Source organism: Hypanus sabinus, chromosome 28, assembly GCF_030144855.1.
Source record: "Hypanus sabinus isolate sHypSab1 chromosome 28, sHypSab1.hap1, whole genome shotgun sequence".
In the NCBI taxonomy this organism is placed as follows: domain Eukaryota; kingdom Metazoa; phylum Chordata; class Chondrichthyes; order Myliobatiformes; family Dasyatidae; genus Hypanus; species Hypanus sabinus.
Window position 1 is genome coordinate 16,852,622 of NC_082733.1, and position 25,266 is coordinate 16,877,887.

The window sequence follows — 25,266 nt, forward strand, 5'->3', positions numbered from 1 at the left end:
GTTTCCACAACCTATCGACTCATTTTCAAGGTTTCTTCATCTCATGGTCTAGATATATATTGTTTTTTTTTCCCATTTATTTTTATTTGCACTGTTTGTTGTTGTTTGCATATGGGTTGTATGTCCGCCCAGTTGGGCATGGTCTTTCATTGAGTCTATGATGGTTCCAGTGACATATATGCACTTAGATAATAAATGTACTTTGAAATTTGAATGTGAACTTTGAGAACATAGGGAAGTGCCATAAATTACAACAAGGCATGATTAGGGAGGCCGATAAGTGGCCAGGGACATGCAGAGTGGAGAAATCCCTTTAAGGTGCTGAAAAGGAAGAGCAATATGTATCAGCTATAATGATGTAGTGATTCTCTTTCAGAGTACAAATGCATGGCCCATCATAATGATTTAGATAGTTTTATTTTTGAAGAAAATGTTTTACTTTTTATGGTTCCTTAATGCATAAGTTAATTATATAAGCTAAATTGATGTGCCCAAAGCAATGCACACTACATGTGGTTTGTCTAATTTTCCTTCAAAGCAAAAAAAAAAATCTCCTGAAGGTCTGAATCCAACAAATTGCATTGAAGTCACAATTTCTTAAACTCAATGTTCTAACTTTATTTACGCTTTTAGTGCCATGGTCTGATTGAGAAAATTAACCAGGATTATACCATTTTGTTAAAACTGGGCTCTTGTGTGAAATGTTTCACCATAATCTCTCGATGCATCAAAGACCTGGATGCAGTTCTTCTGTCTGTTAGCAGCTGATTTTATGCCAGTCGTGAGTCTATTTGGAAAATTTCTTAAAACTCACCCAGACTGTAACCTGAGGTATAAGAACAACCTATAAAGATCCACTGATTGTGCTTCTTATGAAGGGGTAAGGTGAAATTACCTCAGCATATAAAGAGTCAGCACTATTGCTCTAAATTGTCGTTATAAGGGTAACTGGGCACATGTTAAGATTGAGGGAAAATAAACCTAAAATGCTCCAAATAGGTCTTTCTTCTGGTCAAAGGCTATGTATTAAAAATTTATATGGGCATCGGCAATCAAGAGGCCTGAAACACATTACAAAGCCATTGTTATTGACTGTGTTAATAGTAATAGATTAATACTATTACTATTAATAGTAATTGATGGTGACTTGCTTTCACCATGTTTCTTTGAGTTCTGAGGCCAAGCGGATAGGGCAGGTCATGGCTGATAGGGCTAGAGGTAGATGTTAGGTAGTCTGCTCCTTCCACTGCTCAAATGGGGTTTTTCTGTTCCTGATGCCACCCCTAATGCCTGTACTTCACTTTGGGCAATCATGGCCAGGAATTCTTCGGTGCAAAGTTCAACGTAAATTCATTATTAAAGTACATAGTTGTCACCATTTACAACCTTGCAATTCTTTTTTTTTTGCGGACGTTCACATAAGTACAAGAAACACAATAGAATCAATGAGAGACCACATCCAACAGGATGGAAAAAGCAACCAACGTGCAAAAGAGAAACCACCTGCAACTACAAAGAGAAATTATAATAAATAAATAAGCAATAAATATCGAGAATGTGGTATGAAGAGTCATTGAAAGTGAGTCCATAGGTTGTGGGATCAGTTTAGTGGTGGGGCAAGTGCAGTTGAGTGAAGTTAGCCCCTTTGGTTCCGGAGCCTGCTGGTTGAGGGTAATAATTTTTCCTGATCCTGATGGTGTGAGTCCTGAGGCTCCTGTCCCTTCATTCTGATGGCAGCAGGGAGAACACAGCATGGCCTAGAAGGTGGAGTTCCTTGATGATGGGTGCTGCTTTCCTGCAATAGCATTCTGTGTAGACGCGCTCAATGTGTCAATGGTGGAGGAGGGCTTTGCCTGTGATGGACTGGACCGAATTCACTATTTTTTGTAGGCTTTTCTGTTCAAAGGCATTGGTGTTCAATACCAGCTGTGATGTAACTAGTTAATATATTCTCCACAACACATCTATTGAAGTTTTTCAAGATTTTAAGACACATGCTGAATCTTTGCAAACTTCTAAGAATGTAGAGACAATGCTCTGCTTTCTTCATAATGGCAGGTATGTGCTGGAAACAAGACAGATCCTCTGAAATGAAGGAATTTAAAGTTGCTGACTTTTCCGACCTCTGGTCCCCCAATGGTGATTGGCTCGTGGACCTCCGGTGTCCTCCTACTGAAGTCAATAGTAAGCTCTTTGGTCTTGCTGATATTGAGAAGTTGTTGTTGTGCCACCACTCAGCCAGATTTTCAATCTGTCTCCTACCTGCTGATTCTTTCTGCCTCCTACCTTCAAATCAGCCTACAACAGTGGTGAAAATGAGCAAAAATGGCATTGGATCTGTGCTTAGCCTTATTGATATATTAAGTGAATAAAGCAGGGGACTAGGCACACAGCCTTGTGGTACACCTGTGCTGATGGAAATTGGAGAGGAGATGTTGTTGCCTATTTGATCTGACTAAGGTCTGCAAGTGAGGAAATAGAGGATCCAGTTGCACAGGGAGGTATTGAATCCAAGGTCTTGAAGCTTATTGGTTAGTTTTGTGTGAATTTGGAGGATCTTGTGGAGAGAACAGCCAAAGCAGCAGGGCATAAGTGAAAGGATAATTATTGCCCAATGAGAAGATACCTTGGTTGGTTTGTGCACATTTGATCAGCTTGTGGCAGGGAATCTGTCTCATAGAAAAGGACATGAGTAACCTTCTGAAAGTGTTTGTGAACCTACCTTCTAATGAAGGCAAAAAACTAAATGAACTTAGTAAAGTTGTAATGCTGGAACCATTAATGCACAGAAAGTTGATAAAGCCCCAGAGCTGATTTTCTTGCATCCCTGAGAACTAAAGGAGGTAGCCATAGAAACAGTGAATTCTCTGGTTACCATTTCCCAGCATTCTAAGATTGTGGAATAGTATCTGAGGTAGGAGGGAACCCCTTAGTAAACATTGATTTATGAAGGGTTGACAAACTAATTGATTTTTGAGGATTGGACCACTAGATTAAATAAAGGGGGAGGAGGACAGTGGAGGTGATGGACTTGTTTCATAAGAAAGCTTTTGATAAAGATACACATCATAGGTTCTTACTCAAAATGCTATTACTGTTAAAGTTTCTCCAAGCTGATTCCTAGGATGCTGAGAATGTTTATAAGGAGAGACTATGTCAACTGGCTTTGATGTCCAGAAAAAGAGGTCAGTGTTAGGAGATCATGCAAGCAATATAGGAATGAGATGCCATGAAATCTTTCACTTTGTGGATGGTGAACTTATGGAATTCACTAACATGAGAGATGTGTTTTCTCTGAACCCACTTTACTCATTTGACATGTATCTACTAATATTCACTGAATAATGTAGTAAGCAGTTTCTGGAGCTTTCCTGACCTTGGAGCAGGGGTTCACAACCTTTTTTATGCCATGGACCAATAGCATTAAGCAAGGGGTCCATGGACCCCAGGTTGGGAACCACTGCCTTAAAGGATTTGGTGTCAAATTAACATCTGGATTGCTGATATCTGAACTTAAAGCAGAACTGTTCACCAGATATGATTGAGTATGGTTAGTTTACTTCCTGAAGAATACTGTGGATCTAGTGTGAATACAACTTCATACTCAAATGGTTTACCATCCAGACTTGGTTCATCTCCAGCAGGGATCACTTGGTCTACAAAAACATACATTTTGTCATCAACTTCAATAAGATATTTCTTGGTTGCTCAAACCTCCACTTTGGTTTGTATCTGCCACTTGCATGAACTAAACTTGCCAGATTCACTAGGAACACATGCACAATTCTTTTACCTCAAGACTTTTTTTTTTCTCTTTTTGGTGTCATGGTGCCATTTTTGATTCAACTGCACTTTTGATTTAACTTTAGAAGCCAGGCTTGGTGAATCAAGGCTCAAGCATGTTCCGGACCTGTCTCTGTTATGGTTTCTGTAGGATGTACTATGTGTCTAATAAACAAACAATAGTGTATGAAATTGTTATGTATTAGGAAATTAACCAAACAATATTTCATGCTGATTTTTGCGTATCCTCGTAAATTTTACTTCTTGAGGGCTTTCTTAACTATTCCGAGTGACAGTAGCTGTGATATCATACAATCTCATAAATTTTACAGAGGGGAAGAAACTGGGGGAGGGGCATTCTGAGAAACATGCTCTTCAGATAAGCCATGACCTCAATTCATCCATTGTAAATTCAGTTGTGGCGAATGAAACTATGTTTCAGTTCAATCCACTTTGAATCTTTATTGATCAGAACCAAGACATTTTTGTTCCCATATATAAAATAAGTCTCCATATACACATCTAACATTCTAGTTGGCTGTGACCCATACCACAAGGGAATATCCTAATGCGGCTTGCTGCTGCAAATTCAGCAAATACTGTGCTTGCTTATCAATTATTAAAGTTCAATGTCAAAAGAAAGCCAATAAACAGGGTTCCTTGTGAATATTTTCATTAAAGGTCTAAATTGAAATGGCTTTGTTCAGGTTTTAAGTTCCAAAAATTTTGAGAATTTTTGTAAACATCCAAAATAGCCTTTGACAATAACAGTGAAGGGACACATTGGGTACAGCGAAAGAACCCACAATTTTTTTTGGAGACCGTCAGTGAAATTAAATGAATGAAGCTTGGGGGAGTATTTCCAATATCATTTACCAATAAATGTTGGGTTGTTTTGGAAGAGCTTGGTGCAGTTTATCCACCTGCAAATGATGCCAGAACTCATTGCCAAGATGATCCAAATTCCTGTAATTGCTAACACAGCTACCACTGCTGGATAATGCTTTACAGAATACAAAGTACTTCAGTATGTGCTGTATTAGATACAGGTGCTCACCCTGAAGCATCTTTAAATGAAAAATGTGCTTCCTTCAGAATTCCTACTCGACATCAATAAATAGGGGAACCTTCAAACATTTATTTTCCATCTGGTTTTCCTTGGGATAAGAATGATCCAGAGCATTTTTGACAACATCAGATTTAAGTGAAACAATGTTGGCTTCTCTGTTGAAAGCTGGTTATCTGATCTTTGGAAGCTGGACATCCTGATGTTCAGATGTCCTTTTCAAAATGTTGTTTCTATCTCAGAAGGAGTTGAGTCTATTAGAATTTCTCCTTTGATCATCTGAATGAACCTCCTGAGAAAAAGAAAAGGGAAAGTACTTTAATTGTAGATACATTCAAAGAATCCAAGGAACACAGCCCCACATTGTGGCCCCAGTTGCCCACGGTGGGCTCTGTCAGACAAGCCACGTTGTTAGAGTGCCCTACAACAGCCACATGAAAGAGATAAGCTGCCCTGAGCTCTGTCATAGGAAGAGATTGCCAATCAGACAGAGAAAAATATTTAAGGATGTACTTAAAAAGCTTCCTTAAGGACATACACCTTCTCCAATGATTGCTGGAGATCTTGGACCATGATTACTTAAAGAAGTGAAGTAACATTCAGGATGATAGTGAGAAACCAGTTCATGCAGCAGTCCTACATGGACATACACTGTGTAAGTGTTGACAACTGTGTACCGTCTCACAAGTTACCAAAATGATTATTGAAAAATCTGAAAGTTCCCACATTGACCCTAATAGCAGCAGTAGCCAAGTGGCACCTTGGAAACTTCTTAGTCATTCAGTTTTATCACAACAAAACGAATCTTGGTCTGTACTTTTCCTGCTCTTTCCCAAAACCTATTGACTCCCTTATAGTTCAAATATCTGTCAATCTTTATCTCCAATAAATGCAATAACTTATCTTTCATGTTTCTCTGGCATAGAGTATTACAAAGATTCATGTTCTAGATATTTATTGCCTATTTATTTCTTCTTCTTGTATTTGCACAGTTTGCTCTCTTTCACAGATTAGTTGTTTGTCCGTACTGTTGAATGCGGTCTTTCTTTGATTCTATTATGATTCTTGGATTTACTGGGTATGCCCACAAGAAAACTAATCTCAGGGTTGCATATGGTGACATATCTGTACATTGATAAAATTTACTTTGAACTTTAATTGGAAAAGTTGGCTCCTTATTTCCATCTGAAGTGAATGTCCCCCTCTTCAAAAACTTCTGTATTCTGTTCTCGGAATGCTGGATTATCTCAACATCTGCTGTGCCATTTCTCTTTAAATCTTGTATGTTTCATCTCTCCGTCTTCTGAAATCCATTGAGCATAGGCACAATAAACTCAACTTTTGGTTTCATTTCATCACATTTATCTCAGGAATCAGCCCAGTGAATATTCACTGCATTCTATATAAACATAAACTTCCATAAATACAGAAACACAAATTCTACAATGAAATCTCATCGGTCCCTCAATGGATAGGAAAATCAAAATTTCCCTATCTTTATAATCCGGACCCCCCCCCCCCATGCAAAAAAGGCCACCTTTCCATTCACCTTCCTCATTACATATTATACCCACACACTAACATCTTTATGCTAAAAAGACTTGAGGGAATCCAGATTCTTTTTTATCTTAACTTTTAGTCGTCCCAGTCCATTTAAACAGTAATTTTGTTCTTCTTTCCAAAGCAGGTAACTTCGCATATTTCTGTATTATTAGTCATCCTCCAGATTTTGATCTTTTTCTGATATATTAATGTTTATTATAATCAGTTGAGTTCTCAGTACCAATCACTGTGGTTTAGTACAAGCTTATGATTACCAAACTCAAAATGACCCACTCAGCCCAATTCAATACTTTCTGCTAGTTTACCTACACCAGTCCCTATCCCTCCCTGCCAATAAATCGCCCTGGTCTCGTGCTCTCTTGTGCAGCAGTCTTTTATATGGCTCCTTACTGAATGGCTTCTGGAAGCTCAAATAAACTACATTTCCATTTTTCCACCTCACCTTTCCAAAGGGTTCCAGAGAAATGTGACAAATTTGATTTGCCTTTTATGAAACTATGTTCACTCTGCTTGCCCTGCTATAACATTAGCATTTTCTAATTGACATTGTTAATCTAGCTGGCCTCTGATTTCCTGCTTTTTGTCTTCTTTCCCTTGGAGTGGTGCTAGAATTGTGGCTTTCCAATTCTCTGGTTAGGAAAGCAGTGTGGGCTTTAAGGAGAATGAAGAAATACTTCAGGGGGCCTATTGACAGGCAAAATCATGGGCAAGGATATGGCCAGTGTAATATAACATGAAAGGTCGGCCGTTGTTGTTGAAAAATTATGTGGAACAGCTAGTGATCGAAAAGTGGTGATATTCTGGGTGATGTGGATATGTAATGAGCCAATGAAGGTTAGCATGTAAAAATAGCAAACTGGTTGGGAAAACAATGATCTTCTGGGTTTTATTGCAAGAGGGTATTACAAGTCTAAGGATGTCTTGCTAGAATTATATAGGGGACAAGGAATTATATGGGGGCCATAAGGAGAAGATGTTTCCAATACTGGGAGAGTCTAGGACCAGAGGGTGGTGAATATGTGGAATTCATTTTTAAAAATGTATTTATTGAGATACAATGTGGAATAGGCCTTTCTGGCCCTTCAAGCCATACTGCCCTGCAATTCCCCCGATTTAACCTTAGCCATGGGGTAATTCACAATCATCAATTAACCTACCAACCAGTATGTCTTTGGACTGTGGGAGGAAGCCGGAGCACCCGGAGGAAACCTACATGGTCCCGGGGAGAACTCCTAACAGGCTGTGGTGGGAATTGAAACCAGATCGCTGGTACTCTAAAGTGTTGTGCTAACCACTATGCTACTGCAAATTCATTACTACAGATGATTGTGAGGGTGGAGTGATTGGGTATACTAAATGTGAAGATTGATATGTTTTTGATTAGTAAGGGCGTAGAAGGTTATGGGAAAAACGCAGGCGAATGGGTTGAGTGGGAAAATAAACGATCAAATGGTAGAGCATACTCAAAGGGCCAGATGGCCTAATTCTGCTCCCATGTCTTAAGGTTTTCCTGTTTTTCTATAAGATAGTTTAGATAATTTTATTATGTAGAACCAATAATAGCTGAATGTAAAAAAATTATAAACATGATATTGCTTTCGTAGTTTCTGATGTTTGTACTTTATAGCATCTTTCCATCTGCTAATTATTATGCATTTAATCTAAAATATATGGACATTATATTTAAGATTCTTTGCCAAACTGTTGGCGTACTACAAATTGCTTGCATTAATAAGCAACGGGTTTCTGTGAAGGGTTGTGTGTTTTATGGGATACCAGCCTGGAAGGGACTGCAAACAAGAGAGGAAATAAACTACTGAAAATACAGATTTGGGAGCTGGGCCAAAGTGTAGTAAATACAACACAATACATGCAAGTGTGAACCTCAGTGACTGGAAAGTAATAACAATTAAATGCATTGTAAACTCAGAGGGGTTATTCTGCAGGTGGTTTGCATGTGTATATGCGTGGCTGTGTTACTGTGCGTATCATCACGTGTGTGTGTATTGTCCATTCGCACAAGAACGAGTGTCAGTGTGGGTCTGCGTCTGGGTGCCATGTTACAATTTGCAACTGCCTGACAAGAGAATGAAAGTTTGACTGCAACACCCAATTCGACTCTACAAATAGTATCTATATTTGTGACTTTTTCTGCCCATCAAGCCACTTACGTAATTACAGGTAACCTTAAGCCAGTTTCTTCCTGCAATGTAAGCTAGTCATTCAGGCAGAGAACTACATCCATAAACAGAAAATACCTCATTAGCACAGAAAACGAATACATTTTCTTTCAAAACAGGAAAGCCAGATATTTAGCTCTAAATTAAAATTTATATGCAATTAAATGTTGAGTGTCATCTTCTACTATTGTCCTGGTCAGAAGCTATTAATCTCTGATTGACAGACAAGACTGTTTTCTAATTATACTGTGTGGTTTTCAAGGAGGAAACACTGCTCTCACAGCAGTATAATATTCATATTTCAATCAAAGTGAAGTTTAATGTTCGTGCTCTTATGAAAGAGCATATGATCTGTTACATCGCAACCAATATAGTAGGAGATCTCCTGAGAATCTGGATGTGTGCAGTTGTACATATCTTCAGATTCACACTTCTTGTGTTTCTTTGTACATTTATTCTTTCAGGTTCTGTTTTTTAAAAATTTGTTTTCACTTAGAACAGCATAAATGCTGTTTGAGCTCAAGGAAAGGCTACTAATAACCAAATAAGACCAAGGAACTTGAAATGATGAAGAAAGGAGAGTTAACTAAGAAACAAAAGTTTTGATCAAGTGCAATCGATCAAACACATCGTTGAAGTATTCTTTCATCTCAAAGTTTTACTAGTTGAGAAACATAGCTTTGAAGATAAAGTTTGAAACACATTTTGTTGAAGTATGGGGATGGGGTGAAACTCCTTCTAAATAGGCTCAGTGCCAAAGTAATGTACTTGCCTCATTGTTTAGTCTTTGGTCTTAATTGCTGATTGCTACAGTTTAAACTCGCTTGGTGTTGTTAAATCAGTGACATTTGTGGTCTGGTAATTTAACGCTCCAGTCATCCACTTCCAGTGATCCTAGCTCTAAACACAGTAGGAGATGCTGGAAACATCTAGAGAGAGCTAGAGGGAAGGGGAGGGAACAAAGGATAAACAAGTTGTATGGAGTGGCCCTGGAGGTGAATCAGGCCCAGAGATGGAATCTTTCTCCCCATCCCACCGCCTTAGCCTTATCTCCTGCTTCTTCTCTTCCTCATGTTGCCAACTTTGCTCCTGTTGCTGTGGAAATGGCCCCTCATTATCATCGTTTTGGACGTGTGTAATAAGCCACCAATCATCTGATGTCCTCCATTCCCTCCTGTTGGCCTGGCAACCTTTCCTCTTCTTCCTCCTACAGACCAGGATACTGATGAGCAAGCAGTCATTTCTCTGGAGAGCTCCTCTAAGGTTAAGAGGCAGAACACATACTTTTGTTCGTCAAAATGCCCAGAGAGTTGCATGCAATATGGATAGGAATATTCCACAATGTTTCATGAGGTATTTCAATTTCTTGTTCAAATCCCCATGAGCAAGTTAACCCCATAATGATTTATCCTTGTATCAAATTTCCACTGTTCCCTGGAGAGGTCATAAATGCTTACAGGTTTGTTTAGGTATTCTTGGAATGGAATTAAGGTGATTAAAGTACAAGTCGCATAAGCAAAGGTCTTACTGGGCTCCATCAAGATTAAGAACAGGGAAGGGTGATGAGATGAGGCAGGGCAGTCTTCCTCAGGAGGTTGGTGAGGGTTCTAGATGAGGGTTATCTGGAGGCAGCACTAGGAGCTATGATTCTGAAGTAAATGGTCAGTGAAATGTGGCAACTTCTGCAGGCAGCTGCCCAGTCACAATCCTATAGCTCAGCGGGTAGAGGTGAAAGGAACAATGGTCCTCAGTTTCTTACCAACACACACAAAGTGCTGGAGGAACTCAGCAGGCCAGGCAGCGTCCAGGGAACAGAGTAAACAGTCGACATTTCAGGTAGCAGCAGCAGGTACTGTGTGTACATTTGCTATGTGTACCATAACCTTTTATTGGAAAGATGAGCATATCTGACAGAGTTACCAGCAGCTGAAACATAGGCTTCATTGCCTGAAGCATCTCAAGTGCCTGCGGTGCACTTTAAAGTGGGATTCCTCTTTATTGTTTCCTGCTGAATTGTCTATGATCTGGCTATTATTGGAGAACAGCGTTTGCCCGCTGTGCAATAACAGCAGGCGGCATATGAAGAGGAGAAACATGGCAAAAAACAGTATAGATGACAATGGATGTACTGTGAAAGAATGCTTTATGAAACTTTAAGTGAGGCTGAGTGTGTGGTGGAGGCACATGATAAGAATGTTGATTGACAGGTCTGTTGCCAGGTGACCTGTGGAGGTACAGAGCATGAAGCAGCCCATAAATAAAATTGTGCAGTTTCTGGGAGGTGAAATTTGTTGGCATGTGCACTGATGAGAGCTTCCTTCAGCACCAGGTCCTGGAGATGATGATCCAAGCACTGACCTCTCTTCGTCTCCTGGCTCCGTCACTGAAGCTCATGGCCAAAGCGCCTCCTGATCCACTCATTATTCCTGTTCCTCCTTTCAGCTACAACCTTTCTAGTGTGGGTTACACTCTGCAGAAAAAGCTCTCCAGCTTTTGTACACTGAAGCTAAACTATGTTATATACTGAAATATTTATCTGAAGGATTTATAATCCATGGATATAAAATTATAGCAGACATGCTGAACACAAATTATGGCTCAGATCCACTTCAACACAGACAACATCAATAATATTTCCAGGATCTTTTGCAGTGAGTGCACTACATAAATGATTGTTGATTGTCAAAGGTTGTGTTGGATGAGGCTGAAGGACTACACACCCCGTGCAGTAGATGGGCAAGGAAACAGCGATGAGTGGGCTTTCCTATTTAACTCTTGCATTTTGTATAAAGTGTTCAGTTTCACAGTGTAAGGATGCTGAAGCTGCGCAGAATTGCTGACATGACTGCAACAGCCCCAGGAAAGGATATCAAAGCCTCAGGAAAGAGTGGCTGCAGTTCCAACCCCCTCCTCACATCCCCACCCCCGCCATTTTAGAAGGGATCAACGAAGAATATTGAATTGCTCAATAGCCTCACTTATCAATTTCTGATAAACAACGAGACCAATGCCACCAGACCCACTCTTAATCTCAGTCTAGAATAAATTTCACTTTTTTTTGCCGATTTCCAAACCCCTTCTTGCAGAAATTTCATTTTTCCCTGTTTCTACCGTGAATTGCCCAAAGACTTAGTATTACCAAGGATCCCACACATCCATTCAGCATCCCTTTTGACATTCCGCCATCAGGCAGGAGACTCGGATGCATAAAAACAAGAATGGTCACGATAGCAAACAGCTTTTTCCCTCTGGCCATTAGGCTTCTGAACTCCCTGCCGCATGGTGTTCGAAGTGTCACTGGAAAATATGTACTTTTAATTTATACACTTCACTTTTATATCTATGCATAATTCATTTGTAGATTTAATTCTTGCTTTCCTAAGTTATTGTGTGTTAAAAGTGTGTTATCTGTACTACTGTGTTTTACATCCTGGTCCAGAGGCACATTGTCTCATTTGGTGCTATGCATGTACAGTACATTGTTAAATGACAATAAACTTGACTGATTTCCTATTCCCTCAGCCAATTTGGTGTGACTAATTATAAAGCTTTCTTCCTTATTTTAAGTTTGCAAACCGCCCCCCCCCCCCCAACCACCACCAGATCCTAGCATCCTTCCTTGCCCTGCAGTTTGCATGTTCTTAATTATTCAATGCTAGCTTGCTGTGGACTTTTTCTCCCTGCCTGCCCCTATTCCATCTTCAGTGCAGCCCTAGGCCATGATGTGTCTCTACTTTCAACTTCTCTTCTTTTGTCCCCTTCTAACTTAGTCCCCTTCAACAAGCTAACAATGTATATTTGATTTGCAGTTTATTTAAGTATGTGTTGGAAAATTATATCAGTTGTGTTTTGGATGGACTTGATCTATGAAGAATTCTTTCTCTCATGAGTTTATGTAATGGTGAGACTTTAGGAAATGTTGATGTTAAAAGCTCGAGGTTGTCATGCAAGTGCAACAGGCAATTGGGGAGGTTAAAGGCATGTTCTTGGTTATTGCAAGGGTTTTTGAGTACTAGACTAAAGATGCCTTCTGCAATTATATCGGCTTTGGCAAGACTATATATCAAGTATTGTGTACTTTTTAAAATCTAATCTATAAAATGAGAATGTATTTGCTATTGATGGAGTACAATGTCGATTTATCAGACTGGTTCCGAGGAAGAAATTGTGCACAATTGATATCTTTAGAATTTAGAAGAATGAGATTCTTAGAATGTGCACATTTCATATCTTTTGAGTTTTGAAGATTGAGATTCTTAGAAGTTCGAAGGAATGATTATTTTGTTTTGTATTTGCACAGATTGTCTTCTTTTGCACTTTGGATGTTTGTGTCAGTCTTTGTGTGTCGTTTTTCTTAGAATCTATTGTATTTCTTTGTTCTACTGTGAATGCCCACAAGAAAATGAATCTCAGGGCAGTGTCTGCTGACATATGTACTTTAATAATACATTTACTCTGAACTCTTCGAGGTGAACATTTACTCTTCGAGGTGACTTCAATGAAGCATATAGTATATATTTTTAAATAACCTCAAAAAAAGATGTGGGAAGGATGCTTTTCCTGGCTAAGAAGTTCAGAGACTCAAAATAGTAGGACTGAATTGAGGAGAAGTAATTTAATTGAGAAAGTGGGAATTCTCTACCCTGGATGGGTCTGGAACTTCAGTCATTAATTCTGTTCAGAACAGAGATCGACAGATTATCAATGCAATTGAAGGAAATAAGACTAGGACGCAAAAAAAAAGACCGTAAGACACAGGAGCAGAATTAGACAATTCGGCGCATCAAGTAAATGGTATTTGCGGTTGCAAATCCCAACCCTTCCGCAATATCATGGTTTTGGATCGAATGCAACTCTGCTTCTTGTTCTTCTCCAATAAAATCATCTTTCACTTCTTTTCCATTTGACCACTCCCCATTGCTGTAGCTTTGAAGAAAGCCTAAGACTAGTGCACTAATGATCATAGAAGGAACAGATAGAGATACAATAAAACTGTGATACAACTGACTTGATTGTGCCTTTGCCTTGTTTTTTCCAGCTTTGCTCTGTAGCATGAATAAAGACTGCAAGGATGTCATCTAACTGAAACAGAACTTGCTTTCTATACGATATACAAAACTTTTGGATCAATTGTCATTTAGCATGTTTGAAAACTGGCTAATCTGTCTGTTTATATAAAAAGGGGCCATCGTCTTCTGCAACTGCTATAATGATTACATTCTTTTAAGAGTTCCTACTGATGATTGAGAATAAAGCTGAATGCCAACATGTATTAGGGAAAAAAGTCTGCAGTATTTGAATGTGACCCCTTCAGTCCCTGTGTTTCCCATCACCAGAGTACATTTGGAAATTTAATAAGCATGAAAACATAAAACTATATTTAGCAAGTTAATAATTAAGTAATTCATATTTAAGTTGTGAGAGATCTAATTCACACTAATTTTTGTGCTGTAGGATGCCTCAGGAAAAGTACTTGATCGGTGGAATATGATGACGTACGATGAAGAAATGGTGTCTCTGCATCAATTCCTTCGTTTTGGAGAAACAAAGTCCATCGTTGAACTTATGGCAATTCAAGAAAAGGAAGGAAATGCCATTGTTGTTCCATCCTCCAAGAGTAACTCTGATATCAGAGCATTTATAGAAAGTAGCAATCAATCTCGAAATCCCAGTCTGTCCACACATTCGGAAAAAGTAAATCCAAGCAGTATTCATCACTTCGAGAAAATTGTGAACAACCTGGCTTTTATGCTGCCCTTCCAATTTTTTAATCCTATTCCAATGCCTCTGTTAGGGACCTCTCCCAGTAGCTTCCTCCTTGATCAACTTCAAGAGAAGGCAAGAGAAACCAAGCAAGAAATTCCAATTCCCATCAGCAAGAGTTTTCTGACAAGCCCAGGTGCTGACTCATATCATAGTGCTGAAGAAAGTAGTCAGAATTCCCAAGATAGGATCAACCTAGATGTAAAAAATGACTCCACCAATGACTCCAGCATTGTGACATCCCCGTCACTAAGTGTTACACCCAACCCAGAGCTTGAACAAGCACAACAGCCCTCTCATACCACCAGGGTCAAGTCCATGGAAAAGTCAGGCAGTCTAACTTCCAAGGGGCGCGTTTACTGCAGTGCGTGTGAGAAGACCTTTTATGACAAAGGCACGTTGAAGATTCATTACAACGCCGTTCACCTGAAAATTAAACATAAGTGCACTGTTGAGGGTTGTAATATGGTTTTCAGTTCTCTGCGAAGTCGCAATCGCCACAGTTCAAACCCCAATCCCAGGCTTCATATGCCAACCATGAAAAACAATCGGGACAAGGATCTGAGAAATTGCTCTTTGTCCACGGTTATCCAAGTCAATGATAAAAGGCTTGATACCAGCAACTGCTCTGGCTCTGATACCCATTCTCTCGCAGGATTTGATAACCCCCTTGCAGAGTCAAATGCTCAGAGTAATGCTCAGATCAGCATAGTGAACCCAGGGCACAGTGCAGCCTTTCAGAACCTGAAGACGGTCCAGCCAGTGTTCCCCTTCTACCGCAGTCTGGTCACACCGGCAGAACTCACTATTCCACAAGCAGTGCTCCCATCTTTACCAAATGCAGCTCCTTCATTCCAAGAGCATTTTACAGCAAGAGAGCCAATTGCAGATCCTGCGCCAAAAAAGAAGTCCCGAAAATCTAGCATGCCTGTCAAAATTGAGAAGGAAACGATGGAGGAACTGGAAGATTCTGAGAGTGGAGTTTCTAACTGTGATATGGCTGCACAATTTAGAAGCGATAAGTTCAAGAGCATGAAATATGACTTGGAAAATACAGAAAGTGGTGCAAGTTATTTGTCTGACATGGAAGAACAGGACCCCAAAGTACAACAACAAGATGAAATGGCCACAGATGCCCGAGCAAATTCCAATGGAAAATCAGGCAGTGACCCTCACCACTTGGAGAATGGCGATGCTTACGTGAAAGCCAAAACTGTAATAATTTCATCCTTTGGGGACGAGCAAAGGGAGGGTGAAACGGACATTGGCAAGAATTTGTTACCCAAATCCGAAGGTTGGTTGCAGGCAGACGTGCTGATGAACAGTTATAAAGAAGTGCAACACAGTCTGATCAATGGAGACTTCGGCAGGGCTTTAATACAGCAGAGGGCCAGATCACTGTGCTTTGACAGCCCGGCGGTGAATGGCTGCACATGTCCACAGCCAGATGCCGATAAGGGAGATAATCAGGGTACTTCTAATCCTAACTATTGCTTTGTCTGCAAGAAGGTGTTTAAAAGTTCTTACAGTGTTAAATTGCATTACAAAAATGTGCATCTAAAGGAGATGCACATGTGCACAGTTGGAGGTTGTAACGCAGCTTTCCCTTCAAGGCGCAGTAGGGACAGGTCAGTGCAAAGTTGCTTTTTGTCTTGTTTTTACAACCTGATGGCAGTTGGTTCGATAATGTACCGATTCACTTCACCTTGTGTTCTCAAACCGGCCCTCATATTTGCATGTTTTGAAAACCTTTTGCCTGGATTTTCCTTGGCAAACGCCCGATGTGTCTGGCATAGTTACAGAAAGCAGAGTTGTGCCTGAGACGGTGCTGCTGGAATTTTGGCCGTCCCACCTGCATTGGCCTGAGGGATCCTGAAGCACAGCTGTGCGGTCTGCAGGAGCGGGCTGCAAGTAAAATACTTGAGGGAGAGATCAGCCCTTTAAGCAGCTTACCTGCAATTTTGTCTTCTAATTGTTACATTAAAACAAAACTTGCCAAATTGCTTTCACATGTGAAGTGTAGGGCTTAACATTATAGTGTCTTAAAATGAAAATAATGACACAATTTAAATTATTAGTGAGATCGTTTTTAAGTTGATTTCAGGATTCCCTGTTATTCTATTGAACGTTTTCAATGCATAGGTAAACCTGGAGCTGGTTAGTGATAGCAGCACAAGTTTAGAAACAGTCAATGGTTTTGTCACTGGAGAGAAAATCAGAGCATTGAGAGAACTCTTGCACTGCATGTCCCTATCAGTTACCCACCTGAAACAGATCACAGTGATTCTGAATTGAACAACAACTCCTGCCTGAGCTACTGAAAGGATCCCATCACCTGGGGGAGAGCATTCCAGGATAAATTCATGTCTCCAAAACAGGAGACCTGTATGGCTAACAACGTTTGGACTCTCGGTGACAAAGTTGCATTTTTTTTCCCTTTCTGCCACTAGTTAGACACCCACACATACATAAGGAGATCCAAGTGTGCAAATTGTTATTTAGATGGTATTTAAATGCTTTCCAGTCGCTCAGTCTGGATACTGCTGAGATTAAGTTATTTTGACATTCTAGCCACTGAAAGAGGTTAGGCTGATAGCATTCCATCATCAGTTTTGTCATGATGATTATTTTAAATGGACTGGCAACACTAAGATACATCAAGAAATAATTACTTTATTTCCCCTTTTCAAAAGGACATTAATTTGTTGATCGCAACATCACATTATTGCCATACTACAATATTCCATTATTCACATGATTTACAGTTCCAAATTATAACACAGTCACCTCTATCCAGAATGCACTTGGGACCCTGTGGTACCCACGGCTCCCAAAAATCCTGCATTGTACTCGTGGATATCTTGTGCTTCTTCTCCAGGGACTCTCAGACACAGGTGTAAGCCCAGAAGATAGCTCATTTGGATTCTCAGACACCGCTGCCTGCTGTGTTGTAGCTGACACAGTCAGACTTATTCTGTTACCTTCTTGCCTTTATACACCCGGAGAATTAATCAGTCTTTTTAACATTATTCCATTAACACCAGGCCTGATGCAATCCTTATCTATTATCTATGGGTTCCCTCATTTATTGAAGTCCCTAAGTGCTTCACAGACCAAGCAACTAAATCAATCAAAAGTACAGTCTGGTGGATAGAATATCAGAAGATGTTTGAGGTTTGTGAAAATACTCATAAGTTGGTGCAGAACCAAATGATTTTAGCGGTGATGCAGTTTTATTGGAGAAAGATATGATTGCCCATGAAAAAGGCAAAGAGAAAGAGGTTGCACAGAAGCCAGTACGGATATCAATAAACACAAAGTACACTGCAGATGCTGGGGTCAAAGCAACACATACAACAAGCTCGAGGAACTCAGCAGGTCGGGCAGCATCCGTGGAAACGAGCAGTTAACATTTCGGGCTGAGACCGAAGGGTCTGACAAAGGGTCTCATCCCGAAACATTGACTGCTTGTTTCCATGGATGCTGCCCGACCTGCTGAGTTCCTCCAGCTACCAGTATGGATGACAGGTAGATTACTGTTGGTTTGGAGGAGGTTACAAACGTAGGGTCATTAAACCATCGGCCAATTAAAATGCAACAAGGCGCTTGAAATTACTGTGGTAGATGGAGAGGCAGCTTAGGTCAATAAGAACGAAAGTGGGGAGTGTAGTTGAGAATCAGCTAGGAGCGGATTAGGTACTTAGAGAAAAGAGAGGATGCCAGTTGGCCAGAATATTTGAATCATTGGATTTTGTGTTGTAAGTGGCATAGATGAGCATTTTGACAGTCAAGGGAGAGCCAATAAAATGAAGACTGTCCTTCTGATGAAAAATATATTGGAATAGCAGGACAAATTTGGCTTAAGTAGGACATCAAAGTTATACCATACTTTTACAACCAAGATTGTGACTATTAAAGAGGTATAGAATTAATAGCATGAGTAATCAAACACAGTATCCCTTCTTCCTTAGCAGTAGTTTGATGATCCGTAATAAGTCTGGCAACGCAGAAACGGTGGACAGATTAAACAACTAGTGTTACTAAGTAGTCATCAGGATGTAGCAGGTGACACTTCATCTTTGGATTATGTTAGCAGGAGGCCGCATGCTGATAGAAAGGAGAACCAATTTCTGGGTGCTTCATGACTAATCCAACTATGGAAAAGTTAGATTTCATGAAGAAATTAAAACCAAGAAAAGGAATTATTATGAAGAGGGTATGGTGTACATCCAAGGCTTTAGAAAGGTGACAAGGATTCATCATTTATCACATTCACAAAGACATATCATTAATAACTTTGATTTGGTACAGTGCCTAATTGAGCTGAGTCCTAATTGGAGAGAATTAAGCAGCGGAGAATAACAGTTTTGATAATAACGTGTTTAATGACTTTGGAAAGAGGTTGAGGATGGATTTTTGAGGAGGATATTAATGGCATAAGAGGTAAATACAACTGTGACAGTATCATATGGCATGAAGGCCTTGAAGAGAATTTGGTCAGCAGGTTAGTTGTGCATGGGCTGGTTTGGAGAGTGAAGCCTAGGAAAGAAATTTATTTGTTGGGCCAAGAAGCAATGAATTGATTACCTCCATCCTGGTGGATAAGTCTCAAGTCATATTTTCATAGTAGTTGAGCTGGGGAGTTGGGACATATGAGATATTTGCTTTTCCTTCATTGCGGTTTATCTTTTACATTCTACATTGACCCAGGGTAAAGAACCTCTTTGATGGTAAGAGCAGACCCAGTATTACTCAATTTACTTTCGGACAGCTCTGTCGGTGGATAGCTAAACCAATTAGCACTCAGAATACAGATTCACTCAAGTCTGGGAGCTCTTGAGGGAACAAAAAGGAATCCTTTGCCTGTGGGATCTGCATGAAGTTGAAGCACGTTTACAGCACAAAAACTGATCATTCACATGAACTGGTCTGTGCTGATGAGTGTACTCAACTCCACTTCCCAAGACTCCTTGTAAAACCCTGTCTGCATATCTCTTCCTTTCCCCTTTGTATAGGTGTCTGGATATTTATTGATTATGACCAGAATAGGATCAGGTAGAAGCATCACAGTACAGGTGAGGCTATGGTTAAGCAGATGAACAGTTGCAGAAACACAAGGGCAAATGGAATACCAACAACAGATATTTAAAAGTCTATCTGTAACACTAGACTGTATTACACTATCTAGACTGTACAGTCAAAATTTGGTGTGTGGAAAAAAGAGGTAAAAAAAACTGCTGAAAAGTGATACAAAGGTATTCAGAGCCATTCAGCAGTCGTGCCAGTGGCTGACTCTATGAGGGAAAGCAGGCGACAGCTGTATAGGGATCACATCTGTAGTATTGCATGCAATTCTGGTCACTTGACTCCAACTGTCTGTAGGGACAGTGCAGAGAAGATTTTTCAGTATGGCCCGTGATGATCTCTTCCAGATGCACTGCAAGATTAGACTGGAGAAACCGGGATTATTATGCATAGAGCAAAGAAAACTGAGAGGATATGCATTAGATTATGATTGTTTCCACTTTCTTTTCGTTAATATAAGGAAAATGTCTAAGGACCAGTGGGCACATATTTAAAATCTTGGGGAAAATACAAGCTTATGAGATATTTTTCCATTTCAGAGTAGGGGGCATCTAGAATTCACTGTCTGTAAGGATGGTGGAAACAATCAATGAGTATTTTGGTTGGAATAAGTACCCAAGAGAACCATATAGAATGAGTGAGGGAATGGGACTGATTAGATTGTTAGACCAGGAGCTGATGCGAACCTGATTCGACAAATGGCTTCTTTCTGTGTGGCACCAACTCTTATGACTCTGTGTCATGGTTGACAGTAAAGTCAGTGGAGTGCTTTGAAAATAGTGAAGTGTGTTTTCATCAAGAGAAAGATTCAAGGAGGATAGTGAATTCAGCAGAGGGATGGAAAAAATGGGTTCAATTGGGGAGTTATTCAATTGAGACTAGAGTTCCTAGTGTGGACCAGGGGATGGTGAAAGCAATGATTTTGAAGGAGAGATGTGAGGCATGCAGCAAGATGCATTAGCACACTGTGTAAACGGCATATTGTTAACCTCGGCAGAGTTGATAATTAGGTTCAAATCTCATCACAGACATTAGAAAATTTCAGGTAGAATAGTTTTTAAATGATTTGATTATAAAAACAGCTGTTGTAATTGGAGATCAGTTTGTTACAAGATGCCACAAGTTCACAGATGGTCTTTCAGAGAGAAATCTACCAGGTTTACCCAGCCTGTTCTATACAGTATGTAACTGCAGTCCCAGCCCAATGCAGTAATACTTACTTGCCTCCTGAAGTAAGCCATTCAGTTGCTTAAAGTCAGCACCAGCGGTTGCAGAGAAGGACTCTCCACAAGCACTACCACTTCACAAATACGACCACGGGTATATAATAAACTCGGGCCTTAGAATGGTGTGGAGATTTCTCTATCAGGCCAAGGTGTGATCAAATGAAGTGGTCACATATTTTGAGCATTCTGGTGATACATGGGTAATCAGGTATGAAGATGTCAGCACTGGTCCGGGTGCCATTAACCCACAAACCAAGTTTTAGTCAGTGCAGTAGTCTCTTAGTCATATGTATGCCTGCACACATATTATCAGAGGTTAATACAGCAGGAACCTGGAATTGAATGGTTGATTTCCCCATTTCCAATTCTCACAATGGAGCAGTGGCTATTTGCGTTTTCCTTATTGTTGTTCTTTAAACAAAATCCAGTGCTTACTATAGACCTAAATTTAGATCATGCATTTCATTTTTATCTTATTCTTGGGTCATCCTAAATTAACTTTGATTACAAATTATGTGTGTAATCAATTAATTTTTTGAAAGTTCAGTTGCAATAAACCAATTATCACCCAGCGTTTTACTTGCATATCAGCTGACCTTGCCACATTTGGGAGAGGGTAGAAAGTGTACAGTTTTTTTTAAGAACAAGAGATTGCAGAATCAGTTGGACTGTGTGAAAGGTTGTGTAACTCCAGGGAGACGACTCGTAGCTCAGGACTGACCCCTGCAGGAGATGATCATAATCACGGGTTTGTTGCCCATATTTGCTAGCCGCGCTGTTCACGTATCACAGGACAGAGGTCATCCTAATGGTGAGGTATGTGCCAGTAGCCCAGCCATGACCTAAAACTGCTCGGAGTGGTTTGCAATTAAACCTTCCTTTGTGTATAGAGGTGACAAACAGATCTTTAGTACAAAAGAGGCTTAAAATAAAATGCAGGATGGAAGCAGTCCAGTTTAGTCAGAACACCCATTTCCATGAACCTTTCACTCACTTGATCCTCAGCATTGGGATCACCTCCCTGTTACCAAACACTACTAAAGCAGAATTGCAGGAATGCCTCCTCCCCCACTGATGGCAGAATGCAAGATCTGTGTTCAGGCACAGCACACACACACGGGGCTTTTATTTTTTATTTAGAGATACAACACAGAATAGGCCCTTCCAACCCTTCAAGCTGCACTGCCTCGCAACCCCCAACAACCCTGATTTAACTCTAAACAAAACACAGGACAATTTACAATGACCAATTAATCTACCTGGTGCACCTTTGGAGTGTGACAGGAAACCCAAGGACGTGGAGAAAACATGCGCATTCTACATGAGGATGCACAGGGATTCTTTGCAGAGGATGCTGGGATTGAACTCTGACCTCTGCCCCAAGCTATAATACCGTGGTGCCCACCATTTAACTACCCTGCACATCATTTCTTCGTAGCATTCACCAATCTAGCTGCTGGACAGCCAAAGTTTGTTTCACTGTTCAAGACACAAACACCATTTTAACTCTACAGTTTTTGCCAAGCCGTCTTTTGCTGGACCTTCTCTGATTCTCCCAACCCTGTGAAGCTTCCCATCTTGCTTCCATCCCCCAGGAGTCCCTTTCAGCTCCCAGCCTTGCAAAAACCTACTGGCTCTCCCATGGGAAGCGGAAACAGAAATCACTCAGAACTTCAAAACACACATTCCATTTACAAGTTCCAACAAAACTCGGATTCCTCTCCAGTAGTGCTGTCTTTCCCTAGGTACAATCTCCTCTGCAAACAATACCTACTAATCCTTCATCTCCAAGTTGCAATAAACCCACCCATATCACAACAATGCATTTCCTTTGATTGGAGTATGCTTTCGCTATTATGTTATATTTCACTGCTGCTCGATGCGCTGTTGTAAAACTTAAGACATTTTGTCTGCAGTACTGAGCAACAAAAAGGGATAAAAGCTAAATTCAAATCTATGGGATGATTACTCTTTACAATTTCCATGAGCAAATTAACAAATAGCTCATTCTTCAATCGGCTATAAAAATCCCCATTTCCTCTGTGCTGATACTGGCAATCCCAAACCATTCTGCAAAATTTCCTTGGAAGATTGTTAAACTTCGATAGACGAAGGTCTCTTTCTAAATGGAATGTTCATAATCCTAATGGAATGACATGTCACTTATTATAGGTTGGAGTTCTATAAAAATGCACATTAATTAGCATAGTGCTGGCAAAATCTACTTGTATATGTATCTGGTTTTTGTCTGTTTCCATTATATTTCAGATGCTGTGTTGTCATAATTTTGTGTCACATCTCTCTTAAAAAAACTTACCTAATCTTTATTGACCTGAATAAAGATCGAAGCCTCCAATTATCCTGAAGATTGCTGAGTAAATGTATTTGCTAGCCTTTTGAAAGATAAGGAAGGTTATTTGTAGTGTGGCAGAGTATAATGTGGCAAGGTATAATATAAAGGATATGCCCTTCAACTTCTGACATTTAGCACAGGAGATCCAACAGTCAAATTAACACAAACTATAAAGAAATACTTGGATATGGAAATTACAGAAATAAAATAAGTTAGCAGAATATTTGCAGGTAACTTTGCACCTTTTTGATGCATCATAAAATGCTACCAGTGGAATCTTAATTCAGTTCTGGACCGTAGACTCACTTGTTTGTTGTCTTTTTTGTTTTCTTTAGACATAGTGCGAACATCAATCTTCATCACAAACTTCTGACTAAAGGATCACATGAATCCCAGAAAGACTTCTTCAACAGTACTGCTTTGTCAAAGGAACTTTGTGAAGATCTTCTGGTGAGAACCCAAATGGAACAGAGTCCAGTTATACTGAGAGGGAAGAACAGAAATGACCATTTTGGGTTTTCTATCCTTGCCACCCAGGAGCCACCCAGTGAGGCCCAAGGAGGGGACAGTTTTTATAATGAGACTGTGTTGGATCTGAGCACCACATCTAGTGTCAAGTCCGGAAGCAGCATCCATTCATGGGATTCAGACGGTGGGAGTGAAGAAGGCGTTCCTGTAAATAGTGATGAGGGTTTTGAGCAGGCTGATATGATGATGAAAGATAAGTTGTACCAACTTTCTGCTGTGGTCGAGGAGCCAATTGACTGTTTGTTACAGTCCTCTTCTGCTAACTCACCCATCATGTGCAACATTTGCCAGAAGATGTATAGTAACAAAGGGACCTTCAGGGCTCATTACAAAACCGTGCACCTTCGTCAGTTGCACAAGTGTAAGGTGCTTGGTTGCAACACCATGTTCTCTTCTGTTCGGAGTCGAAATCGACACAGTCAGAATCCTAATTTGCACAAAGACATGTTCTACAGTTCCAACGAGAATCACTGAACTTCTAACTTTTTTTGGGATGATGGATTCTGAAGTTAGTATTAATTTGTCTTTCTCATATCTGTTGCAGTGATAGAAGGTGAATTTCAAACTCTTTCAGAAAACTGCCGAGACTTTGTATTGCTTAGTGACATTGGCATGTTTTGCTCCCTTCTGGTTCTCAAGAGTAATGGAATGCAGTTTTCCAACATTCCTGTTTTATAGGTGATGAAGATAGGAATCAAATGGACACCGTTGTCCCCGGACAATATTTTATGAATTAGATTTTTTTTATAGCATGAAAGGTTCTTTGTTGCAATTCTTTGATTATCTGGATCAAAAGGCACTTTTGGCTTGCGCTCTGTTTGACTAAAGATGCCTTTTCATGTGCACTTATGCCATCTTTTTCACATTCCAGTTTCTTAGTGTATGGATCGATAAATGAGGCATAAAGACACAATAAGATATTTTAATTTTCAAACACCCGCACCCTAGGTCATTCAACAACTCTGATTCCAAGTGCTATTGTCACAGTTTTCCTGAAATCTGTGAATGTAATACCCAAAAACGTGCAAAAAAAAGAAGCATTTTATTAAGCTTCCTTTGTTTTTAATGTTTCTTCCATTTCATTTGAATGCTTTTAGGTAAGTGAGGGGTCAGAAAGTATTCTGGAGTGAGAACAGTGTATTTCAGGTTGTTGTAAGGCTTTTTGGACTTAATGAAAATTAACATTATAATGTGTTTTGCTGGTTGGTTTCTTAGTGCTTTAAGTTATTCCATAGCATTGTGAATGTTAAAACATTTTGCTTTTGTGATATGCAATGATATTTGCTTTTGGGCTATCTTAATGCTCACAAGAAGCTTAAAAATCACAGCTTGCCAAAGATGTATCCAATGTGATAATCTGTAAATAAATCCAACAAGTAATATTCTTGAACAACAAATTCTGCTTAAAATAATGAACATTTTTTGTTAATTACAAATATTCCTTTGCAAGATTAAACATGATTTTAAAAATGTATCGTATTTCCATTTAATATATGTAAATATATTGCATTCAATTACTCAAATTTAGGTTTTCCTTTTTATAAGCATTAATTTGACAGGGCATTTTGTCTTAATAATTTGTTTCTGACTCTTAATATTTTGCACAGATGCCTCATTGTACTAAAGTATTCTTTGAGGGAAGAAATAAGGTCCAGTCCCATTCAAGAAACTTGGCAGAAATCTAGTCTGACACCTTAATGTCATACTCGGAGAGTACTG

General features: G+C 39.8%; 1 protein-coding gene across 7 annotated transcripts in view; it reads left to right on the plus strand.

Moving 5' to 3' along the window:
- LOC132382451 (zinc finger protein basonuclin-2-like) overlaps positions 1-25,001 on the plus strand; it is a 318,584-nt gene extending 293,583 nt beyond the window's left edge. For 6 of the 7 annotated variants that reach the window (XM_059952659.1, XM_059952657.1, XM_059952661.1 and 3 more), the window contains exons 4-5: positions 14,047-15,983; positions 23,355-25,001. In XM_059952659.1, the coding sequence (XP_059808642.1) occupies positions 14,047-15,983; positions 23,355-24,021 (2,604 nt within the window). In that variant the 3' untranslated portion in view covers positions 24,022-25,001. The remainder of the gene's footprint in view (positions 1-14,046; positions 15,984-23,354) is intronic. The other variant, XM_059952663.1, reaches the window with a different exon arrangement.
- Positions 25,002-25,266: the final 265 nt, after the last annotated feature.